General features: G+C 36.3%; 1 protein-coding gene across 2 annotated transcripts in view; it reads left to right on the top strand.

Annotated features, from left to right (window-relative positions):
- TTC21B (tetratricopeptide repeat domain 21B) overlaps positions 1-26,402 on the top strand; it is an 80,620-nt gene that overhangs the window by 41,397 nt on the left and 12,821 nt on the right. For both annotated transcript variants that reach the window (XM_023623067.2, XM_023623068.2), the window contains exons 17-25: positions 473-583; positions 1,349-1,487; positions 6,422-6,528; positions 12,770-12,958; positions 13,683-13,793; positions 14,772-14,853; positions 22,527-22,677; positions 22,871-23,032; positions 25,096-25,291. In XM_023623067.2, coding sequence (XP_023478835.1) covers positions 473-583; positions 1,349-1,487; positions 6,422-6,528; positions 12,770-12,958; positions 13,683-13,793; positions 14,772-14,853; positions 22,527-22,677; positions 22,871-23,032; positions 25,096-25,291 — 1,248 coding nt within the window. The remainder of the gene's footprint in view (positions 1-472; positions 584-1,348; positions 1,488-6,421; positions 6,529-12,769; positions 12,959-13,682; positions 13,794-14,771; positions 14,854-22,526; positions 22,678-22,870; positions 23,033-25,095; positions 25,292-26,402) is intronic.

The following is a 26,402-nucleotide window of genomic DNA, read 5'->3' as shown; positions in this document are numbered from 1 at the left end:
TCAACTATTACAGTAAAAAAGTTTTTTGTTTTTTTTTTTGCAAACTGGCATCCAGCAATTCAGCTCTATCATTATTTGAAATACACATGATACCAGAAGCAAGTTAAGCGTCTCCTTTAAACAGAAGGATGAAGAGAGCTACTGGCTCTTCTTCAAAGGGAAGCAATCCTCTGACTCTGTATCTGGCTTTTATAATGACTGACAGAAATGAAAAGTTAAGAAGCTGTCTCTTAGTTCTCACATTATTATTTTTGGAGACAAGGGCACAGTTAACACAGGTGGAATTATACTAGTTAGTTAGACTAACAGTAGTGACTATCACCTCTCTGAAATTATTAAGATTTCTGGACTTAAATATGTGCTTTGATAATCTTAAGCATCTCAATGAAAAACTTTATAGAAACGTTGCTGTTTAGTGGGATCCAGCTAAGCTCTTTATTTATTGCTTGTTTTTTGTATCTGCCAACATTAGCCTGAAGAAGCCATAGTAGCGTACGAGCAAGCTTTAAATCAGAACCCAAAAGATGGAACTCTGGCAAGCAAAATTGGGAAAGCACTTGTGAAAACTCACAACTATTCAAAGGTGAGTACTTCGTAGTTTGGAATATCTCTGTTGGATCAAATTTTTCAAACCCTGCTCTGTGAGAGGTCTTCAGCAAACACTGTTTGTATCTTGATGGTTGTAAACTTCAGACTTGTATTCACAAACTGGAATTTGTGTTAAAGGCTTTCTCAGTGTCTCAGATTCTTCATTGCTGCATTTCGCAAAGGCTCTTTGGATCCTAAAGTTTACCTCAGGCATTATCTTGCACCTAAGTCCTTGCCACCAAATCAGTTACAATAAACTTGCTATTGTTACATCTCTTTCATTATATGACAAAGTAAAATAGGTGTCCTTTCTGTTGAACCAGTTCTGGTAAGCTATGTGCTTTGAACTTTTTTTTTTCCCAGTGAGGATAATGGATTTTCCTTTAGTTGTTATATTATTGCCCTAGTCCTGGTAACTATTAAACATACATATATATATATATATATATATACACATAACAGCTAGTAAAGTATTTGCATTCAGTAAAGGTCATTGGCCTCTGGAATAAAACCGTTAAAAAAAATTTCACCAAGCGTTTTCTTTAGCTACTTATCCTAAGAAATGTTAGTTGCCTTGTGTGATGTTTGATTCTCTAAGAAAAGTGGTGTACTTGACTGACAGTGCAGGTACGTGCCTAAGCTTCTCCTAGGTTATTTCCACTTGTATATGTGCTTTAAGTCTGTAATGTGTAAAAGCATCTATGCTTGAGTGCCATTCTCATTGCCTTTGTTTTTCTTAACCAAAATGGATTTTGTTTAGGCAATCACTTATTATGAAGCTGCTCTGAAAAGTGGACAACAAAATTATCTTTGCTATGACCTGGCCGAGCTTTTATTAAAATTGAAGTGGTATGACAAAGCAGAAAAAGTTCTTCAGCACGCTCTAGCTCATGAACCTGGTATGAAACTCTTTCTGATTTTAAGAAAGTATACTTGTTATACTTGATCTATTTTATTTTTACATTATATATGTGTATTTATATTCTCAGTATTTTATCTGTGAGGTTGGTTATTTCATTTATTAGAATATCACTCTACTAAAATAAGATATTTGGAAAATATAATAACAGATTTATGAAACAGTCAATTGTGGTATAGGAAAATATTTACTTTCCAAAATGACGTAAAGAAAGTTTTCTTTATTTTTTTTTATTTTTAATTTTAATTTTTATTTTTTGAGGAAGATTAGCCCTGAGCTAACTACTGCCAGTCCTCCTCTTTTTTGCTGAGAAAGCCTGGCCCTGAGCTAACATCTGTGCCCATCTTCCTCTACTTTGTATGTGGGACGCCTACCACATCTTGGTGTGCCAAGTGGTGCCATGTCCATACCCGGGATCCGAACCGGTGAACCCTGGGCCGCTGAGAAGCGGAACGTGCAAACTTACGTGCTGCGCCACCAAGCCGGCCCCAAGGAAGTTTTCTTTAAATTGCAACTTTGTTGTTTAAACAAGAACACATTTTTATAATCTTTACTCAAGTTTTTTTTTTTAATTCACTATAAAAGACTATATATGTACATCTACAGTTTCTTCTGTGTATTCTACTTGCCTTGTTCTCAAACTACCTCCCTAGAGGTAATCATTTTTGTATTTTAGTGTATATTTTATATATGTGTAAGTATATAAGTGTAATATGCATTATTTTCCCTTTCAAAATGTATTATTCTTCCCGTTCTGCAATTTTTTTCATATATAATATGTTCCAGATATACTTTGATGTCAGGACTCCAATCATATCATTGTCTCCACTGGCATCATAATATTTCATAACTTAATGAATTATTTAACCTTCCCCCAATTATTGGGCATTTAATTTCTTTTCCATTCTTTTGATATTATAAAGCATGTTACAATGAATGTCCTTGTATCTCACTTATTGGTGTACACTTACTTATATTTCTTAAGAGCTAGATGCTAAGCCAAAGGGTATATGTATTTAAAATTTAATTGGATAGGGGCTGGCCCCGTGGCCGAGAGGTGAAGTTCGTGCACTCCGCTGCAGGCGGCCCAGTGTTGCGTTGGTTCGAATCCTGGGTGCGGACATGGCACTGCTCATCAAACCACGCTGAGGCGGTGTCCCACATGCCACAACTAGAAGGACCCACAACGAAGAATATACAACTATGTACCTGGGGGCTTTGGGGAGAAAAAGGAAAAAAATAAAATCTTAAAAAAAAAAAAAAAAAATTTAATTGGATAGTATCAAACTGCCTTTGTACAAGTTTGTACAAATTTACTTTTTAAAGTAATAATAAATAATAAATAGAGTAATAAATCTGGTGCTTGCTCGTTGCCAAAATTTACAGAAGTGAATGAAATTTGTGTCCTCTCTCACCCTCCAGGGAAAACCTCATTTAACAACTTGTGTATTATTCTGATCAATCTCCCCACCCCATCTCTCTTTGCCTCTCTTTTACACACAGTTACCTATCGCTGTTTTTCTACCAAAATGGGATCAGATAGTTCTGCAGTATGCATTTTTCACTTAATAGCTTCTCCCTTTGTTGGCAAATATAGCTCTTCTTTGTTTTTTTAGCATAGTATTCTACTGTATGTCGATATCATAATTTATTTGATGTCCCCTACTGATAGACATTTAGATTGAAGAAAAGTTGGAAACAGTAGAGACAAAATCGTTGTTATTTATATACCCCTGTGTCCTTCCTAGAATTGAATCTTGCTCTGTTGCTCTTTCTTAAGGCTAAAAATGTCCCAGCATTATGTAGTATTAATTATGGGAAAGAAAAACTTTAATTTGCATTTCTTTGATGGCTTGATAAGGTTACGCATCATCTTATGTCTATATAGATCATATTTTCTATTAGGAATTTATTTGTGTCTTTTGTCTTTAATCTTTTACTTATTGTGGATGAATTTATTACCTATTCTTCATGTTACAGATATTTTCTCCCAGGCTGTCCTTTCTTTATCAAATTTGTTTGTCGTTTCTTTGATCAAATAGAATATTTAGTTATCATATATGATACCTGCCGTTCTTTTTTTTTTTACTTCTAAATTTCTTTTCATGCTTAGAAAAAGCTTCCCTTATCCTAACATTTTAAAAATATTTCCTTATATTTTTCTAGAATTTTTGAGAACTTTAATCCATGTACTGGAATCCACATACAATTTTTACTACATAGTTTTCCAGATAGCCAATTTTATTTCAGTGCTATTTATTGAAGTGCCACCTTTATCATATAACAAACCTCTTTATATATATGACTCTTGTTCTGAGAGTCTTTGTTTTGTTGCACTGAGTTATTTTTCTTTTCCTTTGCCAGTACCATGTTCACTGTAGCTGTAAAATATGTTGAGATGCGTAATAAGGCAAATAAGCAAAATAGGCAAAAAGATGCTCTAAATTTTCTGATATTTCCAAAGTGGTTTTTTATTTAGCTTTGATGAAGTTGGTGCTTAAATTCTCCTAATCTTGAAAGCATTTACTATATAAAGTGTTATTTGTTCCATAAAAAATATTTGCATGGGTCTATCAGACCTTGCTTGAAACACTACAGACACCTTTAAATGTGGATATTCATTTTTGAAAATGTTGGAGGAGGAGAGATTCGAGTAGCATGTTTTACCTTTTTTTGGTATAAGTATGTGTGTGTATGTGTGTATGTATATATATAAAGTTTATGTAATATAAATACTTTGATTTAATAAATATTTGCTGAGCACACCCTATGGTATACTTAGATACCTTTGTGTCCATTTCATTATATATTATTTCATTAATGCTCACATTAGTTTTTGAGGTATATATAATTGTCCCCACTTTATTTACTTTTTTTGAGGGAGATTAGCCCTGAGCTAACTGCTGCCAATCCTCCTCTTTTTTGCTGAGGAAGACTGGCCCTGAGCTAACATCCATGCCCATCTTCCTCTACTTTATATGTGGGACGCCTACCACAGCAAGGATTTGCCAAGCGGTGCCATGTCCGCACCTGGGATCCAAACCAGCGAAACCCAGGCCCCCAGGCCGCCGAAGCAGAACGTGCGCACTTAACCGCTGGGCCACCAGGCTGGCCCCATCCCCATTTTAAAAGTAGCAATCTAAAACTGTTTTCTTGACCTATCCAGGTGCATCTGGTTGATAAATAGTAGCAGCTGGGTTCTAATAAACATCTTAAACTTAACTAACATAACATCACTTACCATTATATAACCATCTAAAACTGAATTCCTGATCTGCCTCCCATTATTTTTTCCGCATGCAACCTTTTTCATCTCAGTAACAACTTCCTCCCTCTTTGTAGGTGCTAAGAGCTCAAATCCTTGCCTTCACCCTTGCCCTTACCCTTAGGAGATCCTCTTGATTCTACCTTCCAAGCATGTTCATAGTCCTATCGTGTCTCACTCTTTCTAATACTTGTCTGCCCTTGTCCAAGCCACCATCGTATCTTAAGTGAACTATGGCAGTAGCCTCCCAGCTGGTCTTTCTGTTGCTACCCTCAGCTCCACACCCCTGCCCCTGCCTTTCTCAACGCAGCAGCAGCATCGAGCCTTTTACACAATGTAAACCAGATTATGTTGCCCCAGCGCACCGTTGCCTCCCCTTTCCCTCAGAGTTAAGCCAAAGCCTTCACAGTGGCTTATGTGGTGGTTCACGTGTGTGCGCCTGCTCCCCTGACCTCTCCTGCCCTCCTCTCAGCACTGTTACAGCCTCCTTGTTGTTCCTTGTGCTACCTTAGAGCTTCTCTTACCTGTAAAATGGCAGTAACACAACCTGCCTCTTGGGTGGAGATTTTAAAGAAACAATGTATATATAAACCACTTTGAACAGAGTATTGCACATGTGGCATGGACCATGCTCTCAATAAATGGTGGAAGAAACATGTTTTTGTTAATTATCTAGGGTTCTTTTATTACTCTTAAATTACAAAATAGTAATACCAAATACTTATAGCACTTACCATGTACCAGGCTTTATTTTAATTGTTTTGCATATGTTAACTTATTTAATAAGTTACTAACTTTATAATTTTACGAGTCTTTGAGATAGACACTATTATTTCCCCTATTTTACAGATGAAAGGGAGGCACGGAATGGTTAAGTACCATGTTCAAGGTTAAATAGCTAGTAAGTGATGAAGCCTAGGTTTGAAACCAGACCGGTTGGCGTCAAAGTCAGTGCTCTTAATGATTATTTATTTTATTTATTTTTTTTTAAAGATTGGCACCTGAGCTAACAACTGTTGCCAATCTTTTTTTTTTTTTCTGCTTTATCTCCCCAAACCCCCCTGTACACAGTTGTATATCTTAGTTGCAGGTCCTTCTAGTTGTGGGACGTGGGACGCCGCCTCAACGTGGCCTGACGAGCGGTGCCATGTCCTCCCCCAGGATGCGAACCCTGGGCCGCGGCAGCGGAGCGCGCGAACTTAACCACTCGGCCATGGAGCCGCCCCTGATTATTTATTTATATATACTATACTTTATTGCTTATCAGTTATCTCTTATTTTAAAAATGCCACTTGTCTTCTTAATTGCATGTAGCAACCACTCTATCTTGTCTTTTAATGACTTCAATAAACAAATTTTTGTACACTTAAGAATCAAATTGAAATTCTTATTAGTGTTGTTACATTGTTATCTCTTAGTATAAATCTAACGAAAAAACTCCAGTTATTATCCAGTTCTGTAACTTTTCTTCCAGCCCGTTTTTATCCTAAATTTGGCCATTCTTCACTTAACTGACTAAAAATTTTTTAGCTTTATTCACTATTTTTCAAAATCATTCTTCCTACAGACCAGTCTTAAAACTTGTAGAAAAATGTAAACATTTATTTAAAATGAGTATTTTCTCCCCAATGTACTCTATTCTTTCATAGTAAATGAACTGTCAGCTCTCATGGAAGATGGACGTTCTCAAGTTCTGTTAGCAAAAGTTTACAGTAAAGTGGACAGAACTAGCGATGCGGTCACTTCCTTACAACAGGTAAACGCGTTTGTCTGTCACTGTGGTTGTGGGGGCAGATGAGCGCACGGGGGATCTGCCGCATGTAGGAGGAAGACAATCTCTTTTGGCCCAACTGTCACAGAAAATAAGTCAAAATAGAAATAATGATTGAATGCTGAGGGATCGTACTGCTTATAAGTATATTATTGGTAATTATAACAACAGAGAAGTTTGGTATTTTTAATTCTCTTTTACAGCTGAGGAAGCTTAGTGTAATAACTTACATGAAGTCACATGACTGGTGTCACAGGCAGGATTTGAACTCACTTCTTTCTTCCATTTGTTTGTTTATCTTCTTTAATTTCTCTAGTATTTTGTGGTTTTCAATGTGGAGTTTTTCCACACATTTCCTTGGATGTATTCCTAAGTAGCTGATGTTTTTTGATAATTTTTCAATTTCTAGTTTGCTAACAATTTTTTTTATAAATGATTTACATTGTATCTAATACACTCTCTGCATCAACATGATCATGTGACTTTTCTCCTATTTTTTTCTCCTATTTTTTCCCCTGTTTATGTGGTATATTAAATTGATTGATTTTAAAATGTTACATAATGCTTATATTCTGGAAATAAATGTCACTTTGCTGTGATTTTTTTTAAAAGATGATGCTGGAATTTAAAGAAATTTGCTAATATTTTGTTCCAGATTTGTGCATATATGTTTGTGAAAGAGATTGGTCTCCAAGACTCATGTTATTTCTTTAATGTTTGGAACAATTCAATATTAAAATTTATTAGATTTGTATTAATGGATTCAACATCTTTGATAGATTTCAAACTGATAATTTTTAAATTTCTTCTTATGTGAGTTTAGATGGGTATATTTTTAAAGTGATTTGTTCATTTCATTGTCAAATTTATTGACATAAATTTGTTCATTATATCCTCTTATCTTTTGAATGTCTGCAAGTACTATAAAAGTGTCTTCTTTTATAGTCCTGACATTAGTAATTTTATTTGCCTTCTATTATTAATAACCAATTATGCTAGGGGTTCATTATTTCAGTATTTTCAAAGAAGCAACTTTTGCCTTTTCTGACTTCATTATATGTTTGCTTTTTACCTCATTAGTTAGTTTCTTCTACTTTCTTTGGATTTGGTTTGCTGATCTTTTTCTAGCTTATTGAAATAGTTTGTTAGGTAATAGACTTTTAGCCTTTGTTCTTTTCTTATTCATTTAAGGTGATAAATTTCTCCCTGCGCCCTGCTTTAGCTGCATCCCACAAGTTTTTTTTATTCAGTTCAAAATATCTCGTCATTTCCACTTTGATCACTTTTTGGCCCATGGGTTATTTAAAGTGTAGTGTTCAATTTCTAAGCAGTTCCAATTTTCTTATCTTTTTGACATGATTTCTGGTTTAATTCCACTGTAGTCAAAGACACACTTTGAATGATTCAGTCCTTCAAAATTTGTTAAAGCTTGCTTTATGTCCTACATTATAATCAATTTTGCTAAAGATTCCCATGTAGATTTGAAATAATGTGTTTCTGGCATTACTGAGTGCTTAGTTCAACATATGTCAATTAGGGCAAGTTTGTTAATTGATTTGCCCTACATCTTCTCTGACCTTGAAGTAGAACATAAAGCACCTCACTACTAATCCTATATGCTTTCCAGAATATCATACTAATTGCCACATTTTGACCTGATTTTCATGTACCCAGCATTCTGCAGATAATTTATCAAATGTTACGGTGTTGAGCTTTAGCTAACAGGGATTAATACATACATACATACATACATACATACATATAAAAATGACTTCTGTTTTAGCAGCAATGTCCAGTAATTTTTTTTGTTCTAATTGTGAATGAATTGAGCTTGGACTACTAGATTTCCCTGATACCCATCTAAGTTTACAATTTCATTAAAATATGGAATTTTCAACAATGTTAATATCTTATCCTTAATTGTTCGTCTGTTTTATCTTTGTTTTCTGAATCACATGATAGAGAATTGCATCTACCCTAGGTTAGCTACCCTTAGTTGCAAGGAAAGTGTATTTTGGTAAATTTAGACTTTTAAAACATTTAGAAGTGAATTTGGCTTATTTCACCCCTTTATGAATAGCATTAGTCCTAGCCCCCTGGTTGCATGAGTTCCTATGTTATATGAGCAGACACATTGAGCAACGCTAAAAAAAGAGAACAGTGTACCATGGCTTGTCAATGCCAACAAACCAAAATCTAGTTTTAAATTTGTATGGTATAGCACAGGGATTATTCATCTTTAATAACATTTGAAGAGCCATAAAATTCTTCCTAACTGTAACATTCTAGGCATTCTAATCTCCAAAAAGACAATTCTCAAGGTACAGTTCAAACAGAAACTTGTAAGTGTAATCAAAGTTTTTGATATTTTAAATTCATTTATTCAGTAACCATTTATTGAGGTTAATTCTCCATATTATGGAATTTAGGAGTTCCATCATAGTATTTTTGCATTGTTGCTAAACATTTTAGGCAGTAGCAAAATTGGTAAATTTTAGGGAAATCCAAAGTTTTATTAATTTTCTTTAAAAAATTTCATATTTCTGGAATAATTCCACATTTCTTCATCCCTCTCTGTCCTCTCTTAGCACTATGCATCATTATCTTTTGTCCAGACTCCTCTGGTAGCCTCCTAATTTATCCTCATCCTCTTCCAATCTTGTTTCCTTCCAGTCAGTTCTCCACAACACCAGGGTAACCATTCTAAAAGGTGGACCTATCCCATCACTCCATTGCTTATGGACATGTATCAACATCTTCTCGTTGCTTCTAGAATTAAACATAAGTTATTTAACAGACTTACCTATTGTAAACTCTATCTTTCCAACCATTTTTCCTTCCAATTCTTTGATCAAGCAGTAGTATCCCTTGCCTTCTTCCCTTCACATGTAATTCCTAATGCCTATATCCCATCCTCTCTCTCTTCCTTCTTCCAGACTCACAAGGGTGTAAATACCAGTCATTCTTCAGATCTTGCCTGAGCTCCAAGACTGGGTTAGGTCTCCTATTGTGTATTCCCATGGCGACCGATATTTCCCGGTTATAAAACTCCTGATAATTTGCTGTAATTATTTTTATTGTCTACCTCCCTGCTAAAATTAAAATTTCCATGAGTGTAGGCATGGTACCCTAGCAAATGCTTGCCTCATCACAGGTCATTTTAGTTTTCTATGCTGTGTAACAAATTACGACAAATTTAGTCGATGAAAACAATACATACGTGTATTTTCTCACAGTTTGTGTGGTCAGGAGTCTGGGCATGATTTAGCTGGGTCCTCTATGAGGTGTCAGGACAGTCAAGGTGTGGCCAGGGATGGGGTCTCAGCTGGGGTCTTGTCTGGGGGAGGGTCTGCTTCCAAGCTTACAGAGATAGTTAGCAGAATTCATTTCCTCAAGGCTGGAAGACTTAGGGCTCCAGCTCTTGTTTGCTGTTGGCTGGATGCCACCCTCACATCCTACAGGTTCCTCAGCTCCTTGCCTCCTGGGCCAACAATCTGGCCACTTAGTTCTTCAAAACCATCAAGAGTATGTCTGCTAGCAAAACAGTCTTGTATAACGTAATCATGGGAGTGACATCCATCATATTTGCACTATTCTATTGGTTACAAGCAAGTTACAGGTTTCTCTACACACAAGGAGAGGTGGTTGTACAAGAGAGTGAACTCCAAGAGGTGAGGATCAAGGGAGCTACCTTAAAATCTGTCCACTGCAGTAGTGCTCAGAATTTTTGTTGAATGACTGAAAGGAAATCATAAGTTATTTTAACTGTTTAATTGCAGGTACAATTACAGGAAAAAAATCACTGTTTAGTATATTAACTCTTTTAATAATAAAAATAAAATATAAATAAATCAGAAGTAAACTATATGTCATAAAACACTAACAATTTTATGACTATAACTTACGTAATTTTAATGATTATGTTCATATTATATTTGTTTTTATTCTTTCACTTAACATTCATTTGTATAGATTTTTACAGTATATCCGGATAGCTCCATCTTTATCGTTTAAAAATGTCATATTCTGATTTTATTGTTATATTTTATTTTGAGGTGATCTTTAGTAAGATGTGTATAATAAGGCTATTGAAATAGAAAGGGAAAAATTAAGAAGTCTATGAAATAAGATGTTTATATCTATACTTTCTTCAACCCAAGGGTTTGAGGGAATTTATAAGAATACATATTGTAAATTAGGAAGGGAGAAGGAAAAGTAAATGCGTTGACAATCAAGGTTGATATAGTTATTGTAACAGATAATTAAATTTAGCTCTGATCTTTCTGGAAACCAAGGAAAAAACATAGGGAATTTTATCAATTCTTCAAGAAAATTTTATTCTGTATGAAAATGTTTCTTAATGATCATTGTATATACTTAGAGAAATTGAGTATTCTTTCATGAAATGTCTTTAATAGAAAAATTCAAGAAACTTTGCTCAAAAAAATCTCCCCTGATTATTTTTTAAGAAAATGGCAAAGCATCGCATGAAAATCTAACTCATAAATGTGTTTCTTTAGGAAGCTACGCTAAGAAGGTGCACATATTTGACTTGTGGAGATTTAGTTGTTGCAGAGATAAAACTCAGACTATCTAGAGGGTGAATTGCTTATCCTTTAGACCTAGGGTGACCATATAATTTATCATTCAAGCCAGAATACTTTTGAGAGGGAAAGAAGACAGCAGTGATAATTTAGCTGGTGCTTGCTTTGGCAGCACATATGCTAAAATAATTAAGCTGGCTCGACAGGGATAAAAGGGTACAGTCTCAGCTGGATGGAGAGGTACAATCATCCTATTTAGACCAACTGAGAGTGTATGTGCACAAATCATGCACACAGATATATGCATATATATAAAACCAAATGCACAAGTATATATATACCTGTATGCTTATTTAAACACATTCATATAACCAAAATTTAAATATGCACATTTTAAGACATCAAATACACAAAGCTATGCATACCTCTATAGTTATATAAATACAACATTAATATAACCAGAATTAAAATTTCATGAAACAGTATTAACCTTTACCACATGCTATGTGCACTAATATTTTCTAATCTGTTCTCCTTCATTTCCAAAAGAATGTTTATTACAGTGTCCTAAAATAATAATATGACCTGTGGTTTCAAAAACACTCAACTTTAAACCCTCTTAATCAGAGACCAATTGTCAACCAACGTTTTGACACAAGTCCCCAGAAGGGCTCCCTGTGTGTAGCATAATGTGTGGCAGATGGAGGGCATCTACTGTTTGTTAAATGAATGCATGAATGCATTAGTGAATGATTATCTCTAGCTCAAAGTTAAATTTTATTGTGAAAGCCTATGCATGGGAGTTCTCTGTCACTTATTAAAGGAAGGTCTCATTGTTTCAGAAACCAGATGTGTGGGTTGAAAGGCTGAATTCTCTCAATTTAGCAACCTTTTGTACATTCTTACCCTGAGGAAGGCCCTTGCCTCTTTTTGGGGTGTCTCTGCACAGCGTAGGACCATATATATAGACTGTTAGTTGATTAGCTATTTCCCTATCATTAGACATTTGGGTTGCTTCCAGATTTTTTGTTTTTGTTTTGTTGTTTCTTTGTTTGTTTTTATAACAAATAACAGAGATTGTTTTTTTCTTTATAACAAATAACATGTTTCCTTTTTGCCTTCTAAGTAATGTCCTTAATACTTTAGCAAGAGTGTAAGTTAAGTTCAACAGCCTGGTTATTTTTATCGAGTTAGCATGTTTTGCTGGGGTGCTCCCAGAAATACAGGGCTAATTTATATGCCGTCAACAATTTGTGGATGTACTTACTGCCTGAAATGTGCCAATGTTTGATTTAATAATTTTTAGATAGCACTTTAATAAACATTTTTAAAGTTTCATTTGTTTAATTACAGCATCTAGACATCTTTTCCAAATATTGTTTCATGGTTGCATTTCCTCCTTAGTGAGCTTCCTGTGCATATCCTTATAACAGTGGGCCAGGACTCAGTGATTTTATAGTACTCCAGTTGGAAACCTATGTGCACGCTGACTCATTTGCAAACAAGTGCATGTTTAAGACCTCAGTTAAGACATTTTCTTTGGATCAGGCTTTGTTAGATCGAGGGCCAATAATGCTTAAATAAATCTTCTGTAAAATTATGCTCTATGTGCGTTATTGAGAATGGTTTAATTTCTTTTCTATTTCTTTTTTTAATTCCTTTTTATCCTTATTTTTTTCTAGGCTCGAGAATTACAAGCTCGGGTACTAAAACGTGTTCAGATGGAACAGCCAGACGCAGTTCCCGCTCAGAAACATTTAGCAGCTGAAATTTGTGCAGAGATTGCAAAACATTCTGTTGCTCAGCGAGACTATGAAAAAGCAATTAAGTTTTATAGAGAGGCTCTTGTTCATTCTGAAACAGATAATAAGGTCAGTACCTTTATGAAATTTTAAGCACCTTTTTATTCCGGATGTCATCTAATTTACCCAAATGCAAAATTCTTACCAGCTTATTTATAAAGAAGATTTGGAAAGAAATGTAACAAAAATGTAAGTTAAAAAATTAATATTCTTTGTAGAAATCCTTCAAAATACTTACCTGATACCTTAAAATGATAATGGTGGAGTCTAAAAATTATTCTGGAATGAGTAATATAAAGTAAAACTATAAGCTCTTTGTTTTTAATAGTCATCAGAGGTAGGGCAAAAATAACCTTTGTTAAGGCATAACCAAACAGGTACTTTGTTCAGTGGGACTAAAGGAGCTGGAATTCTACTTTTAAATCTGAAGCATTCTTTAGAGATTATCTGCTTCGAGCATCTTATTTTACAAATGAGAGAACAGGTTTAGAGAGGCATAGGGACTTGGCCCCATCAGGGAGAAGCTCAGACTAGAATCTGAGCTCCTGATTTAAGACCACTGTTCTTTTCATAGTGCTTTGTGTCTCTCTGTTTTTCAAGTGAGTTACCATCAGTTTTTTCATTTTTTTTGCAAGGTAAGAGAAAATGAGATGAGCATGCCTATAGTTTTCCTGCCTGTCATGCTTGGCAACTAAAGTTAGTCAGCTAAAAGTTTAATCTGTGTTCAGACATTCTGCTCATCACTTTTTATTCCAAACAGTTTCTCCCCAGTCTTGCCCCTTTTTCTCTATAGATCATGTTGGAGCTGGCAAGATTGTACCTGGCACAGGATGACCCTGACGCCTGCCTGCGGCATTGTGCTCTGCTTCTCCAGAGTGACCAGGACAACGAAGCTGCCACCATGGTTAGTCCAAGAGACTTCAGTGCTGTGGAGGCACTTGTGTTTTATGTTCCATCTGGAAGTTTCAAATTTTACCTGATAAAACTAATGCTAGATGAGAGGCCTGGCTCATGCAGCTTTTGGAGGAAACAACATTTTTAACATTATTATACATTTTACCAATAAAGACCAAGACTTTTTTCATTTTATAAGAATGATAAACCTAGGTCAGGCCTTTACTTGCCCTTTTGGGCCTAGTTAAGTTTTCTTTATGCCTAAGAGGATGCTTGGTCAGGCAGAGTTCTGTCGTCAAGCTATAATCTGCTAAAGACTAACTTTTAAGCGCTTGCTCAAATGTGCTGGACTAATTTAAAAGCTTTAGTGGGACTTTTGGAGTTACAGAAAAAAAGCTTCATGTATCATTCTAAGATGGTGTGTTTTAAGTAGAATTTTGTTTTTCTTTCTCATTTTTCCCTGGGTTGAGGTATTTGTTAGCGTTCCAAACAAGCTACACAGATGACAGTTTGTAAGATTCATTCAAAGTTACTATAAGTAAAAAGAAATATAAGAAGCCTCCCTTTTAAAACACATTATAAGAAACTCCCAGTATGTCTTGCTCGTTTTAATCCTTTGAAATATTTAGGATTTGAATGTTTTGTTTTTTTAAAATCTTCTCATTATAATTTTAGCGACGTCTAGTGAGGCATCTTTTCTATGATAGCACATGGAATGTGCAGTTCCCTTCAAGGTTCTGTTTTTAAAATAACCACTTGAAACATATTTTCTGCTAAAAATATAGTTTTGCAAACAGAGTGATCTGTTTCACATCCTTGATTATCTTTTGTTACGTCCATCTCAGTGCTAATCTGTTGAAGGTGTACTTGAATTTTAAATAGCTCCTTTTTATAAACTTTGCCCTCCTCATGTTTTTCATATGTGTTTTCATAGTGCTAAATCTTGAATATTTGGCAATATTTTTAGAACCAACTTTTACCTTTATAGATGATGGCAGATCTCATGTTCAGAAAACAGGACTATGAACAAGCAGTGTTTCATTTACAACAACTTTTAGAACGCAAACCAGGTAAATATCCACTGATTATATTTTTTCTAATGCAGTCGACTCTCTTTGTCCTCTTCTTGGCTGTTATGCTCCTTGGAAAAACCCCCATCCTGGTTGAATCCAACTCTCTGCTCATTCCACACCTGCCCTTGAGCAGCTGAAATGGTTGTAAGGAAAATGCAACACCGTTGACTGGTCTCACTTTAAATTGTGACCACAGACCCCAAATGAGTCCTCAGGTGCCACCTGGCAATCCTACTGTATTTCTCTAATGAATTCACTCACTTCTCCTATCTTTTACACTTTCTCTTTTCTCCTCAAACCTCCAACACCCTTTCTCTCTTCCTTGTCCTCATCTAAAACCTTGCCTCCTACTTTACTGAGAAGATATGAGCAACTGAATGGGAACATCTCCATCCTCCTGTCACCGAGTCAGCCCGCTCCCCAGCCATTGTCCTCCCCAGGTCTGCGATCCCATCTGCAGCCAGCTTCTCCCTGTGGCCGTGGCCACCCCCCCCGCCCCCCCCCCCCCTCCGCGAAGGGCTTTACTTCTGCAGGTCTCTCTCTTCTGCACCGTCATTTTTTTTCCCAGTCAGCACACAAACATACTGTAACATCTCCTCACTTTGAAGACGTCAGTAAATAAAAGTCTATTCTTGCCTCTCCAGTTGCTCTTCCCTTCCAATTACTGCTCCATTCCTCCATTTTCCTTTGCAGCAGATTTCCTCTAAAGAATTTCAGTATGTGCTGTCTTCACTTTGTCTCCTTCACTCCTGCGCTCTAGAGAAGCTGCTTCTGCAGGGTGGCCAGTGACCTCCAGGCTGCCAGCTCCAGTGTTTAATTCTCAGTTCTCTGCCTGCTTGGCTTGTTGTATTTAGCATACCTTGTCCCCCTTCCATCATGAAAGACTTTCTTTACTTGTCTTCTGGGATGCTAGGGTTACCTGGTTGTTCTTCTCCCAGCTGTCCACTCTGTTTCACTGTACTTTGTTAGAGCTCTCTTCTCTTTATGACCTTTAAATATCAGAATGTTCTAGATCTCAGTTTTTTAATCTTTTCTCTTTTTATACGTTCACCCCCCCAGGTGACTTCATCCGTGCCCATGGCTTTATATCACATGTATATGCTGATGTCTCCCAAACGTTATATTTCCCAAATGTATGTCTCCAGTCTTGACTCCTATACACCACTGCCTGTTTGCATTCCCACTCAACTGTCTAGGAGGATCTCCAGCTTCGTGTGTCCAAAATAGAACACTTGATCTTTGCTCCAAATATGCTACTTCTCTGTTTCTCATCTCAGTAAATGGCATCACCATTTACCCATTTACTCAGGCCCCAAACCTTACAGTTGCCCGTATTTCATCTTTTTGTCATTACAACGTATCCAGTCTATCAGGAAATCTCTGTTTTACCTTCAAAACATATCTGGAATCCCGTCACTTTTTACCACCTCTCCTGCTACTGCTCTGGTCTCAGCCAGCATCATCTCTCACATAGATTATTGCAGCATTCTCTTAACTTCTCCCTGTTTCTATTCCTTGCCTCCAAGTGGTTTAGAAATGTTTTCAGCTGAAAGTAGCAGAGACCCCTCCGAAATTCTAGTGGCCTAAATATGCCTTTTGTTTTTCTCCTACATAAAAGAAATTTAAAAGTAGATTATGCGGGAAGTGACAGAGAGGTTCCACAGTATCATCAGGAAACCTGAGTCCATCTGTCTTCTTCTTCTATCATCATTAGCCTAACTGCCATCCTCAGTATCACCTCAGGGTCCAGATGACACTGCAGCCCTAGGCACTGATGTTCCAGGGCCTCAATGGGGAAGATCGGGGTGGAGGTGGGCTAAAGGGTATAGCTCCCCAGCAAATCATCTTTTCTTTCTTTAAAAAAACCCTTTCTAGAAGCACTTCCATGGCTGCAAAAGAGGGTGGGAAGTGTCATCTTTTAGCTGAACCTGTACAGTGCCGCTTAGAATAAAGTAAGAATTCTGATAGTGCAGAAGAAAACGATAGTAGATATTAGATACACAATAGCTCAAGCACGTTAGTGCCTTGTGGCTTTTAAAGTGCTGTTTCCTCTTCTGGAATATAGTCCTCGAAAACATTCATGTGGCAGCTACTTCATCCCATTCAGGACTTTGCTCCAGTGTTGCCTCTTCCTGGAGGTGCCCTTCCCCAGCCATCCTATATAAATAGCACCTGTTATTGCTCTCCATGCTTTTACATTTTTTTTTATTGTCCTTCTAAAACAAAACAAAAGAAAAATCATAAATAATAGAACGTAAGCATCAAGTGGCTAAGACCTCTGTCTCCATTGCTTTGTTTCCAGGATTTAGAATAGTATCTGGCTGAGTTGATGCTCCATAAATATTGGATGGAAAGAAGAGTGGGAAGAGAAAAGGAAGAAAGGGAGGTAGAGAGGGAAGGTGGTGAGGGAAAGAGAAAAGAAGAAGGGAATGTGGAAACACTAACGTGTGTTACTAATATGTGTCACTAAAAAGAGTTTGAAATCTCAGAGGAAGTCCTAGAGCTGTCATTCAATGCCTCTGAACCCTAATGCCTTCCTCTTAGGATGGTGCCACTGGCAGTCAGGCTGCCTGGTTAGGGCAGCGTGGACACAGATGGCTGTACTTCAAGTAGGGCAACTCCAAGTAGCAGCCATACTCTACATGTTGTATTTACTAATGCTTTTAATTTAAAAAAAGCTTGAATTTAGAGGACAACACTTTCTATGTAGAAATAAAGTATCCCTAATTACCGCAAAGATTGAAAGGAAAAAATCCTGTTTTTTTGATAATATCAACATTTTAATTTCTTTTTATTTTTATTCTCTTTTTAAATTTTCTCCCACCTTTGGACTACCTCAAACCATGTTGTTGGTTCTGTACCCTGTCAGTTCCAGCTTATACTCAGATGTTATTTAAAAGAGTGCTATTAATATTTTAACATTTTACCTCCTCTACTCACTCTGAGTCCAAAAGACAGGCCCATCCCTGACCTCAGTGGCTCGAACCTTATTCTTACTTTCTTCAGGCCTCAGTCGTTTTTTTCCTGCCATTTCTGCCTTAGGTTCTAGACTCTGTTTTGTCCCTTTCTCCTCTGAACTACCGTTTAAGGTGATACACGTAATGTTTTCATCCTGTCTATCTCAAGCTGTTCCCATGTTGTAGCATTTCTCTCTGAGTGAATGATCCAACCTGATTTCCTTTAAAAAAAACACCAAAAAACTCTTCCCTGGTGAATAATTTTAAGCTATTGATGGTAGTATTGCCCTCTCACATAAAATTCAAAGAAGCTGTCATCTATCACGTGAATTTTGTCTCACCCAGGTTACTTGGCACCAGCATTTTTCCCAAATAGATAATAATAAAATTGGCTTAGTAGACTGGCTACTTTGGGCTGTCTTTTTATAAACAAATATAAAATTAATAATTTATAAATTCAGTATACGGACCTTATACTCCAGAAATACCAGATGGCATAGAACCACACCTCCAAGCCTTTGGGTTTTTTTCTTTTTGCCTATAATGTGCTTTGCCTTCCTTATCCTGCCTCTCTGTCTTTCCCAACATGTAATCCAAAATATACTCCCCTCCACCAAAAACGAAAACCTGCCCCCACTGCTACCAGCTGCATCATAAGATGCCTGACATGATGCTGAGCAGGGTGACCGTCTGCCTTGATTTGCCTGAGACCAAAGGATCTCCTGGCATGCAGAACTTTCAACGCTGAATGCAAGAAAGTCTCAGCAAACTGGGATGAGTTGGTCACCCTAATCAAGGGTCCCTTCACCCATTCCTCTTTATCACTAAGTATTTTACTGAAAATATTTATACGTGTATTTGTCTTCTCTGTTAGACTCCTCAAGTTTGCAGGAATCACATCACATTCATCTTATACCCCAGCACCAGACACTTTGCCGGGCACATAGATGGTGCAAAGTAAATGTGTATTGCTTGAATGGATCAGTGAATGACTGTGAAATATCAAGTCACTTAAAAATACAAAATTTTAAGTAAATTTTATTGTCTATATGATATTGATATTTTATGTTTTTAATCTTGCTTTCTGTGCTTTATTCCTATTAGGACTTTCCAAACTTATCCACAGATTAATTTTGTCAGAATTATTCTAAAACCTATGCATCTACCATTTATTTTATGCAGGCATTACAGGTCATCCTGAGTAGCACACTTATACTTTAAATTAAGGCTGTCTTTCAGCTTACTTCATAAATGCACTATCTAAATTGACTTAACCTAGCTACTAGAAAATTCTTCTTATAGATCTAATTACTGCTCTTGTAGATTACACCTTTTCTCTCTCCAAATCTCCAGATCATCCTGAGTTCTCCCCTTCCCTCACACTGATTTGGTTAACAAGTCCCATCAGTTGTGTCTGCTTACTAGCTAGCTCTCACAGCCAGCCTGTCTTCTCCCAGCCTCCTGCTCTAATTAAGGCCTTTATCTCCTCTCTCCTGGACTAGTGCACAGTTTCCTAACTACTCTTCCAGCCCCTAGGCTCTTGCTGCACCATGCAGTCATGGGACTAGCAGATTACTTCTAAAAATCAAAAGCTATCCCTTTGCTTAAAATTTAGGATGGCTCTCCAGGGTAAAGTTTAAAATCATAGCATTATTTTGATAATAATATGGCCCCAGATTATCCCTCCTTTCGTCTTTCTCCTCCCTCTTCCTCCACTTTAATTTCTAGTAACACCACCCTACCTGCCCTCCCCATGCTCTGCGTCTGCCTCCTGGAATGTCTTCCCTTGTCTAGCAAGGTCCTCCTCCTATCCTTCAGGCTGCTCCGACCTCTCCTGCCTCCCCCAGGCAAAGTTAGGAATTCTGTGCATTGTAATTCCATAGACATCATTTGCCTCATCACATCACACTGTAATTACTTTATCTTCTCACTCTCCATCAATAAACATGGACTGAGTTTCTCAAAAATGTAATACATTTCAGTTTTCATTGGATTCCTTAAGTGCAGAAATTTGCCTGCTGTCAAATTTCATAGTTAACCAAAAGATAAGTTAATGTAATTTAATCTATCAGTGGTAATTGTAATTTGACCTAATAAGGAATGCATTTCATTAATATTGCAAGGTGATAATTATTCAAGAAACTGGCCTCCCAAGGTTGACTTTAGATAGTAATATCATACATCACACATACTAGAAATATCATACAAAAAATTTTAGCCAGAAATTCTAACTTTTACTTCCTGCCTAATCCAATGCAGATTCTAGATTCTGTGATTTTGTTATATGGTAGTCATCCTAGTTCTTATCAAAACTTTTGGAGTTGTCATTATTACTGCTGACATTTTTAGTTTTAAAGCTCTTTCATGCCTTTATTTTATTTGGTTTCCATGACACTGATGGTCAATATTGTAATCCTATTTTAAGAATATAGGTAGTCATAGACTCAGAGAATTTGAATAATTTGTTTGAATTGACATAGCTAAAGGACAAGACCAATATTCAAATCCCCTTTTTCTGAAACCATATTCTTATCATGCTCTGCTATTCAGTGATGCCAAAAGGCAGAAGAACAAAATCTTGAGACCCAGCATTATGGGTCAAGGAAGGCAAATGATGATATTGTTAACCTGGGTCATTTTGACATCATGTAATAGAGTAGAGGCAACGCCTACAGAGGTTCTTTTTTTTTTCTTTTCTTTTCTTTCTTTCTTTCTTTCTTTTTGTTTTGGTGAGGAAGATTGGCCCTGAGCTAACATCTGTTGCCGGTCTTCTCCTTCTGCTTGAGGAAGATTGTTACTGAGCTAATATCAGTGCTAGTCTTCCTTTATTTTGTGTGTGGGACTCCTCCACAACATCACTTGATAAGCAGTGTGTAGGTCCATGCTTGGGATCTGAACCCACAAACCGCTAGGCACCGAAGTGTTTGCATGAACTTAACCACCATGCCACTGGGCTGGCCCCTGGAGATTCTGTTACCTAATAATATTTTTTATTGTGGTAAAACATACGTAACATAAAATTTACCATTTTAGCCATTTTTAAGTATACAGTTCATTGGCATTAGGTACATTCACATTGTTGTGTGACCATCACTATTATCCATCTCCAGAACATCTTCATCCTTTCAAACTGAAATTCTGTTCCCATTAAACACTAACTCCCCATTTTCTCCTCCCCCCATTTCATGACAACTGCCATTCTACTTTCTATCCATGAATTTGACTATTCTAGGTACCTCATTTAAGTGGAATCATATAATATACGTTCTTTTGTGTCTGCTTTATTTCACTTAGTATAATGTCTTCAGAGTTCATTCATGTTGTAGCATGTGTCAGAATTTCCTTCCTTTTTAAGACCAAATAATATTCTACTGTATAGATATATGACACTTTATTTATCCATTCATCTGTTGATGGACATTTGGGTTGTTTCCACTTGTGGCTGTTGTGAATAATGCTGCTGTGACCACTAGTGTATAAATATTTGTTTGCCTCCCTGCTTTTAGTTCTTTTGAGGATATACCCACAAATAGAATTGCTGGATCGGATGGTATCTTCTCTTTCCTTGGAATGTAGGATCAGGATAAATTGCTTTAAAAAGTTTTTGTTTGTGTTTTAATTCCAACTTACCCTACAAAAGTGATCAGAATCATTTATATAATAAGGATTTTTACAAATCCCCTGCCATGAGTCCTGTGCTAACTAAAACTTGAGAGCCTAAACACCTAAAAAACACAAATGTAGAGAAATAAAATGTTAGCCATCAATTTAATGGACTCTTAGACAACCATTAAAATCATGTTTTGAAGACCATTTAATGACAGTTGGGAAATGTTTACTGTATAATGTTGAATCAAAACCAAAACCCCCAGTGTGACTTCAGTTTTGTATATATGTAAACAAAGAAACATATTTATTTGTGTACATTTAAATATTTAGCAAAATGTAGTAAGCTCTAGCTAGTGGGAATATGAGTGATTTTTTTCCCTTCTTTTACTTTTTGTGAATGATTATTTTACAGTCTTAAAAAATAGTTATTAAATTATTCTCAAAACTTAGTATTTTAGTGATGAGAAAGAACTGGATAGAATTGGAAGAATAAGGCTTTCTAGGAAACTGCCAGGAAATTATACGTGAGATCAAAGAACTAAATTAATTCTTCTTCCTTAGAAGAAAGTAAAATAGGATTAAAATACTGGGACTAATATGTTAGGGGTATAATACGGTAAGCTAGTATCTAGTCCATTAGGTACATATGCATATTAAGGAAAGTCTGGAGTAAAATTTTAAATTGCACATCCCAAACATTATCATCAGAATGTACTTTTCTCACCCCCTTCCAAGCTGCAGCAAGTGGGAAAGGAGAGCTCAGAGATAGACTTGCCATGTGCAATCAAATCAGTTGATCCTCCTAGAGTTTACATTGTCAATGCAGACTGTTACTGGAAGGTTTTGGTCCCAGGAACAGTTGAAACTTACAGTTACAACAAATGTACACGTGTATAGATTTGCCACTGTGACCAGACCAACCCAGCCTTTATCATTTGTTAGATCACCCAATTGTCCATACAGTCTCTTTGGGGACCTGTAAATCCTAAGGCATTCCTTTGCTTATATTTAAATTTGAAGTAAACTATACTTTAATGAAGTAGGATTATAACTATGAGAGCAAAAGATACAAAATGTTCATATCTAAATATTGTTTGTTTCTAGATAATTATATGACATTATCTCGTTTAATTGATCTCCTAAGACGATGTGGCAAACTTGAGGATGTTCCAAGATTTTTCCTAATGGCTGAGAAACGAAACTCCAGAGCAAAATTGGAGCCAGGATTTCAGTACTGTAAAGGACTATATCTTTGGTAAAGCTATTGGCAAATAAATCTTACATAATAGTTTTATTTTTCTCATTGTGGGTAAAGTAGAAAAGCTTTTCTTTGTATTAAAAAATATCTACATATGCTAATAGTTTTATTTACCAAACAGATTATAAACTGCTTGAACTTTGTAGTCAGTGATTGAAGTAAATGATTTTTTTTTTAAACATCTAACAAGGTACACTGGAGAACCAAATGATGCTCTTCGACATTTTAATAAAGCTCGGAAAGATAGTGACTGGGGCCAAAATGCCCTTTATAATATGATAGAAATCTGTTTGAATCCAGATAATGAAACGATTGGAGGTGAAGTATTTGAAAATCTGGATGGAGACTTGGGGTGAGTAGTGTTTGACAAATTATCCTTTTTTTGGAAACACTTATTGAGAATAATAAGCAGGGATACCTTATAAAAGAGAACTAAGTTCTAGGATAGCACTAATGAAAGGTCAGATGAAGAAACCATAGCTAGAATAACTGTTCTCTGAAACAAGCATGAAATGCTTTCAGAAGGTTTCCTAAATCAGAATAGATATGTTGTGAAGATACTCCCATAATTACTCTGTAGAAAATAGGATAAATTGTAGAATTCTATTATTTTGGCAAGAATTGTCTATGTAATAATAATAACTCCTTAACACATGGTAGTTTTATGCCAAACCCTGTGCCATACACTTTTTATGCATTATCTTCTTTATTACCTACAACAGTATTGTGAAATAAGCTCAGACTTAACTTGTCTGATGTGATAGTAAATGGTGGGGGCAGGATTTGAATTGAGTTCTACCTGGCTTGCTCAAAGCTCCTGCTGTTAGCCACTGTGGTGCACTGATGGTAAATGGTTATATTTCTGTCAACCTGTGTTTGTTGCTTGTCCTCTTCTTAGGTTTGAACAAGTCCTGGTGGGAGATGTGTAAGGATATAAAGGGAATATAAGAGGTAGTTCCTGCCTTCCGGAACATGTAATTTACCTAGGAGGCAAGACAGTAGGATCTAAAACCATTCAGTCTCCAGCAAAACAGAAATGGGTTCAATGGATTTTAAGTGTTGCAGGAATTCATGGAAATAGTAATGCAAAGCAGTCAGGGGAAGATGCATAGACGAGTGGGAGAAAATTAGAACCAGATTGCTGAAAGGTTTCAATGACAGATTTGAAGATTTGGATTATAGAGACCATGGAAAGTTTTAGAGCAGGGGAGAGACATATTTATTGTATGTTTGTTTTAGAAAAGCTAAGGTAACATACTATTATGCAAATACAGGCTGTTCCTGTGGAAATCTTCAGCAAGTAGTTGAAAATACAAAACTAGAACTCAGAAGGGAGGTCACAGCTGGAGATACAGATTTGGGAGACGTGTACAGAGTGAATAGTTGGAACATGAATGGCCTCTTTGCAAGTAAAATGTGGTAACAGAAGTCTGAGAACTAAATTTTGGGCACACTCCTATTTAAGGGGACTGGAGAAGGACGGGAGGTCAGAAAAGGGCAGTCAGTGTGGTGGAAAGAAAACCAAAACTGTATAATGTCACCAAAGCCAAAGGAAGGGAACTTTGAAGAAGGCAGCCAAGAGTATGAAATGTTTAGGGAAGGTAAAAGTCTTAAGGCCTGAAAAAAAGACCAGTGGCTTTAGTGATTGGGCTTTGAGAATTTAATTTCCTTTTATTAATTGATATACATTCATACATATATAGGTGTGTATACAAAATAAGTAAATTGCTATTATATATTCAAATTGTGCCTGCACTTGAAATTTACAACCTTTCGACAGATACCTAATTTCTGAGAGTCTGATGGGCAACTGGGTGAGGAAAATAGACTTTATATGTCTGACAAACTTAGATTCAGCTCCTAGGTTTACCATTTATTAGCTGTGTGACTTTTGGCAAATTACTTCACCTGTTTGAGCCTCAGTTTTTTCATATATAAGATGGATTCAGTGTAGATTGAATGAAATAATACAGTGCTTGGCACATAGTAGGTACTTCAGCAAGGTTAGTTACTTCTCACTCCTTCCTCCTTTCCTTTTATTTTCTGAATAGATACACCACTTGATAATTGTATGATTGTATTTATCCTGAATTCTAGTTTTATATTAGCTGAAATGAACACACCACACATAGATATTGTCCAAATTTTGTCTTCAGTCCAAAATGAATAGATGATTAATGGGGTTTGATTAATTAATTAATTAATTAAGCTATGATTAATTTTGTTTTAAAAAATGCATTATAACTTTGCTTTACATTGTATTAGAAGAGAAGGAATGACCATTCTTCAAAAGGAATTTTAAATTTTAAATTGGTGACAAAAAAGAAACCAGTGTACCAACAAGCTCATTCTGATCTCATTGAATTTTATTTCATGAGTAATAGACATAAGAGATTTATTTTTAATTATATGCAGCAATTCAACTGAGAAGCAAGAGTCTGTGCAATTAGCAGTGAGAACAGCAGAAAAACTCCTTAAAGAACTAAAACCTCAGACTGTTGAGGGTCACGTACAACTTCGCATAATGGAAAACTATTGCCTGATGGCCACCAAACAGAAATCGAATGTTGAGCAAGCGTTGAATACCTTCACCGAAGTAGCAACGTCTGAGGTTAGTGGATTTTCTTTTTCAGCTTCATACGTTATCTTTCCTTGGTAGTATAGAAATTTGTTTATTTTGATTAGTTTATTTTCTGAATATTGACTTAATTACTTATTGTTATTAAAAATTAGATATATAGTTTGGCGTAATTTTACACAGTGTACCTTTGCTTCCAGAAAAGTGTTCAAGTTACTATTTTGATGTGTTGTTGATATATTTATCACTATTAGAATGGTGAATTCTAGAAAAGGGAAATTCCTCAAAAGGGCATAAATTAATTCTCAAGGAAAAGTTTATTTATTCTCTGGAGATATTCTGTGTTGTAGATGTAGTCTAAGTTAATGTATTAAATGAAAATAAACACCTGGCTGCCTTGATAGCTCACCTTTTCGCTTACGTGAACTTGAAATTTTTCCAACTCTGGGGCTAAGTGAGATCAATACTCACAACTTATAATTCAGTTGTGCAAATAATGTTGTTCTTTTGCAACACTGAAATAACCTCCTGCAATTTTATTATCATTTTTATTGTTATTAGTTCAAAGGTTCCCTCCTCATTTCACCCCAATCAGATCCCCTCCCTTCTCACTCTCTGGGTGTTCTGTTTTTCCTTCCTTCACACAAGTCTGTATTTCTTCAATTACTTGATATTAAGGAAGGAATTCTAGGTACCCACCCCACCAGCAGTCGGTAATAACTAGTTTGCAACATACTTAATTGGATTTCATGTTCTTCTACTCACCACTGTTGTAGGCCACCAAAAACTTATAACTTTGTGTGTCTCCCAGGATATACAGAATTTTGCTGTGTTTTCTTGCTATTCAGAGATCACAGTGGTAGCGATAATCTACCAAAAACCCCCTACAGTGACCGCTTTGCCCTGCTTCCTAGGAACCTGGAGGAGATTCAGATGTCCAGGGCTTTGGGGAACCTACAACTCCTGTTGCCATTTGGGTACAAGTATCCTAGATGGCACTTTATTACCACTGTAAGCCACCCTTGGAACAAAACAGCAAGGTAGCATCAGCAGCAGTAACATCCTAGAGCAGAGCCCTTGCTGACATTGAAGTAATGTTCTCAGGGCTTGTGCTCAGTTGAATTGGCTGTGTGGCAGCAGGTGG

Source organism: Equus caballus, chromosome 18 (assembly GCF_041296265.1).
Source record: "Equus caballus isolate H_3958 breed thoroughbred chromosome 18, TB-T2T, whole genome shotgun sequence".
Classification (NCBI taxonomy): Eukaryota; Metazoa; Chordata; class Mammalia; order Perissodactyla; family Equidae; genus Equus; species Equus caballus.
The sequence above is the reverse complement of the archived record's forward strand: the minus strand, read 5'-3'. Positions and strand labels throughout refer to the sequence as shown.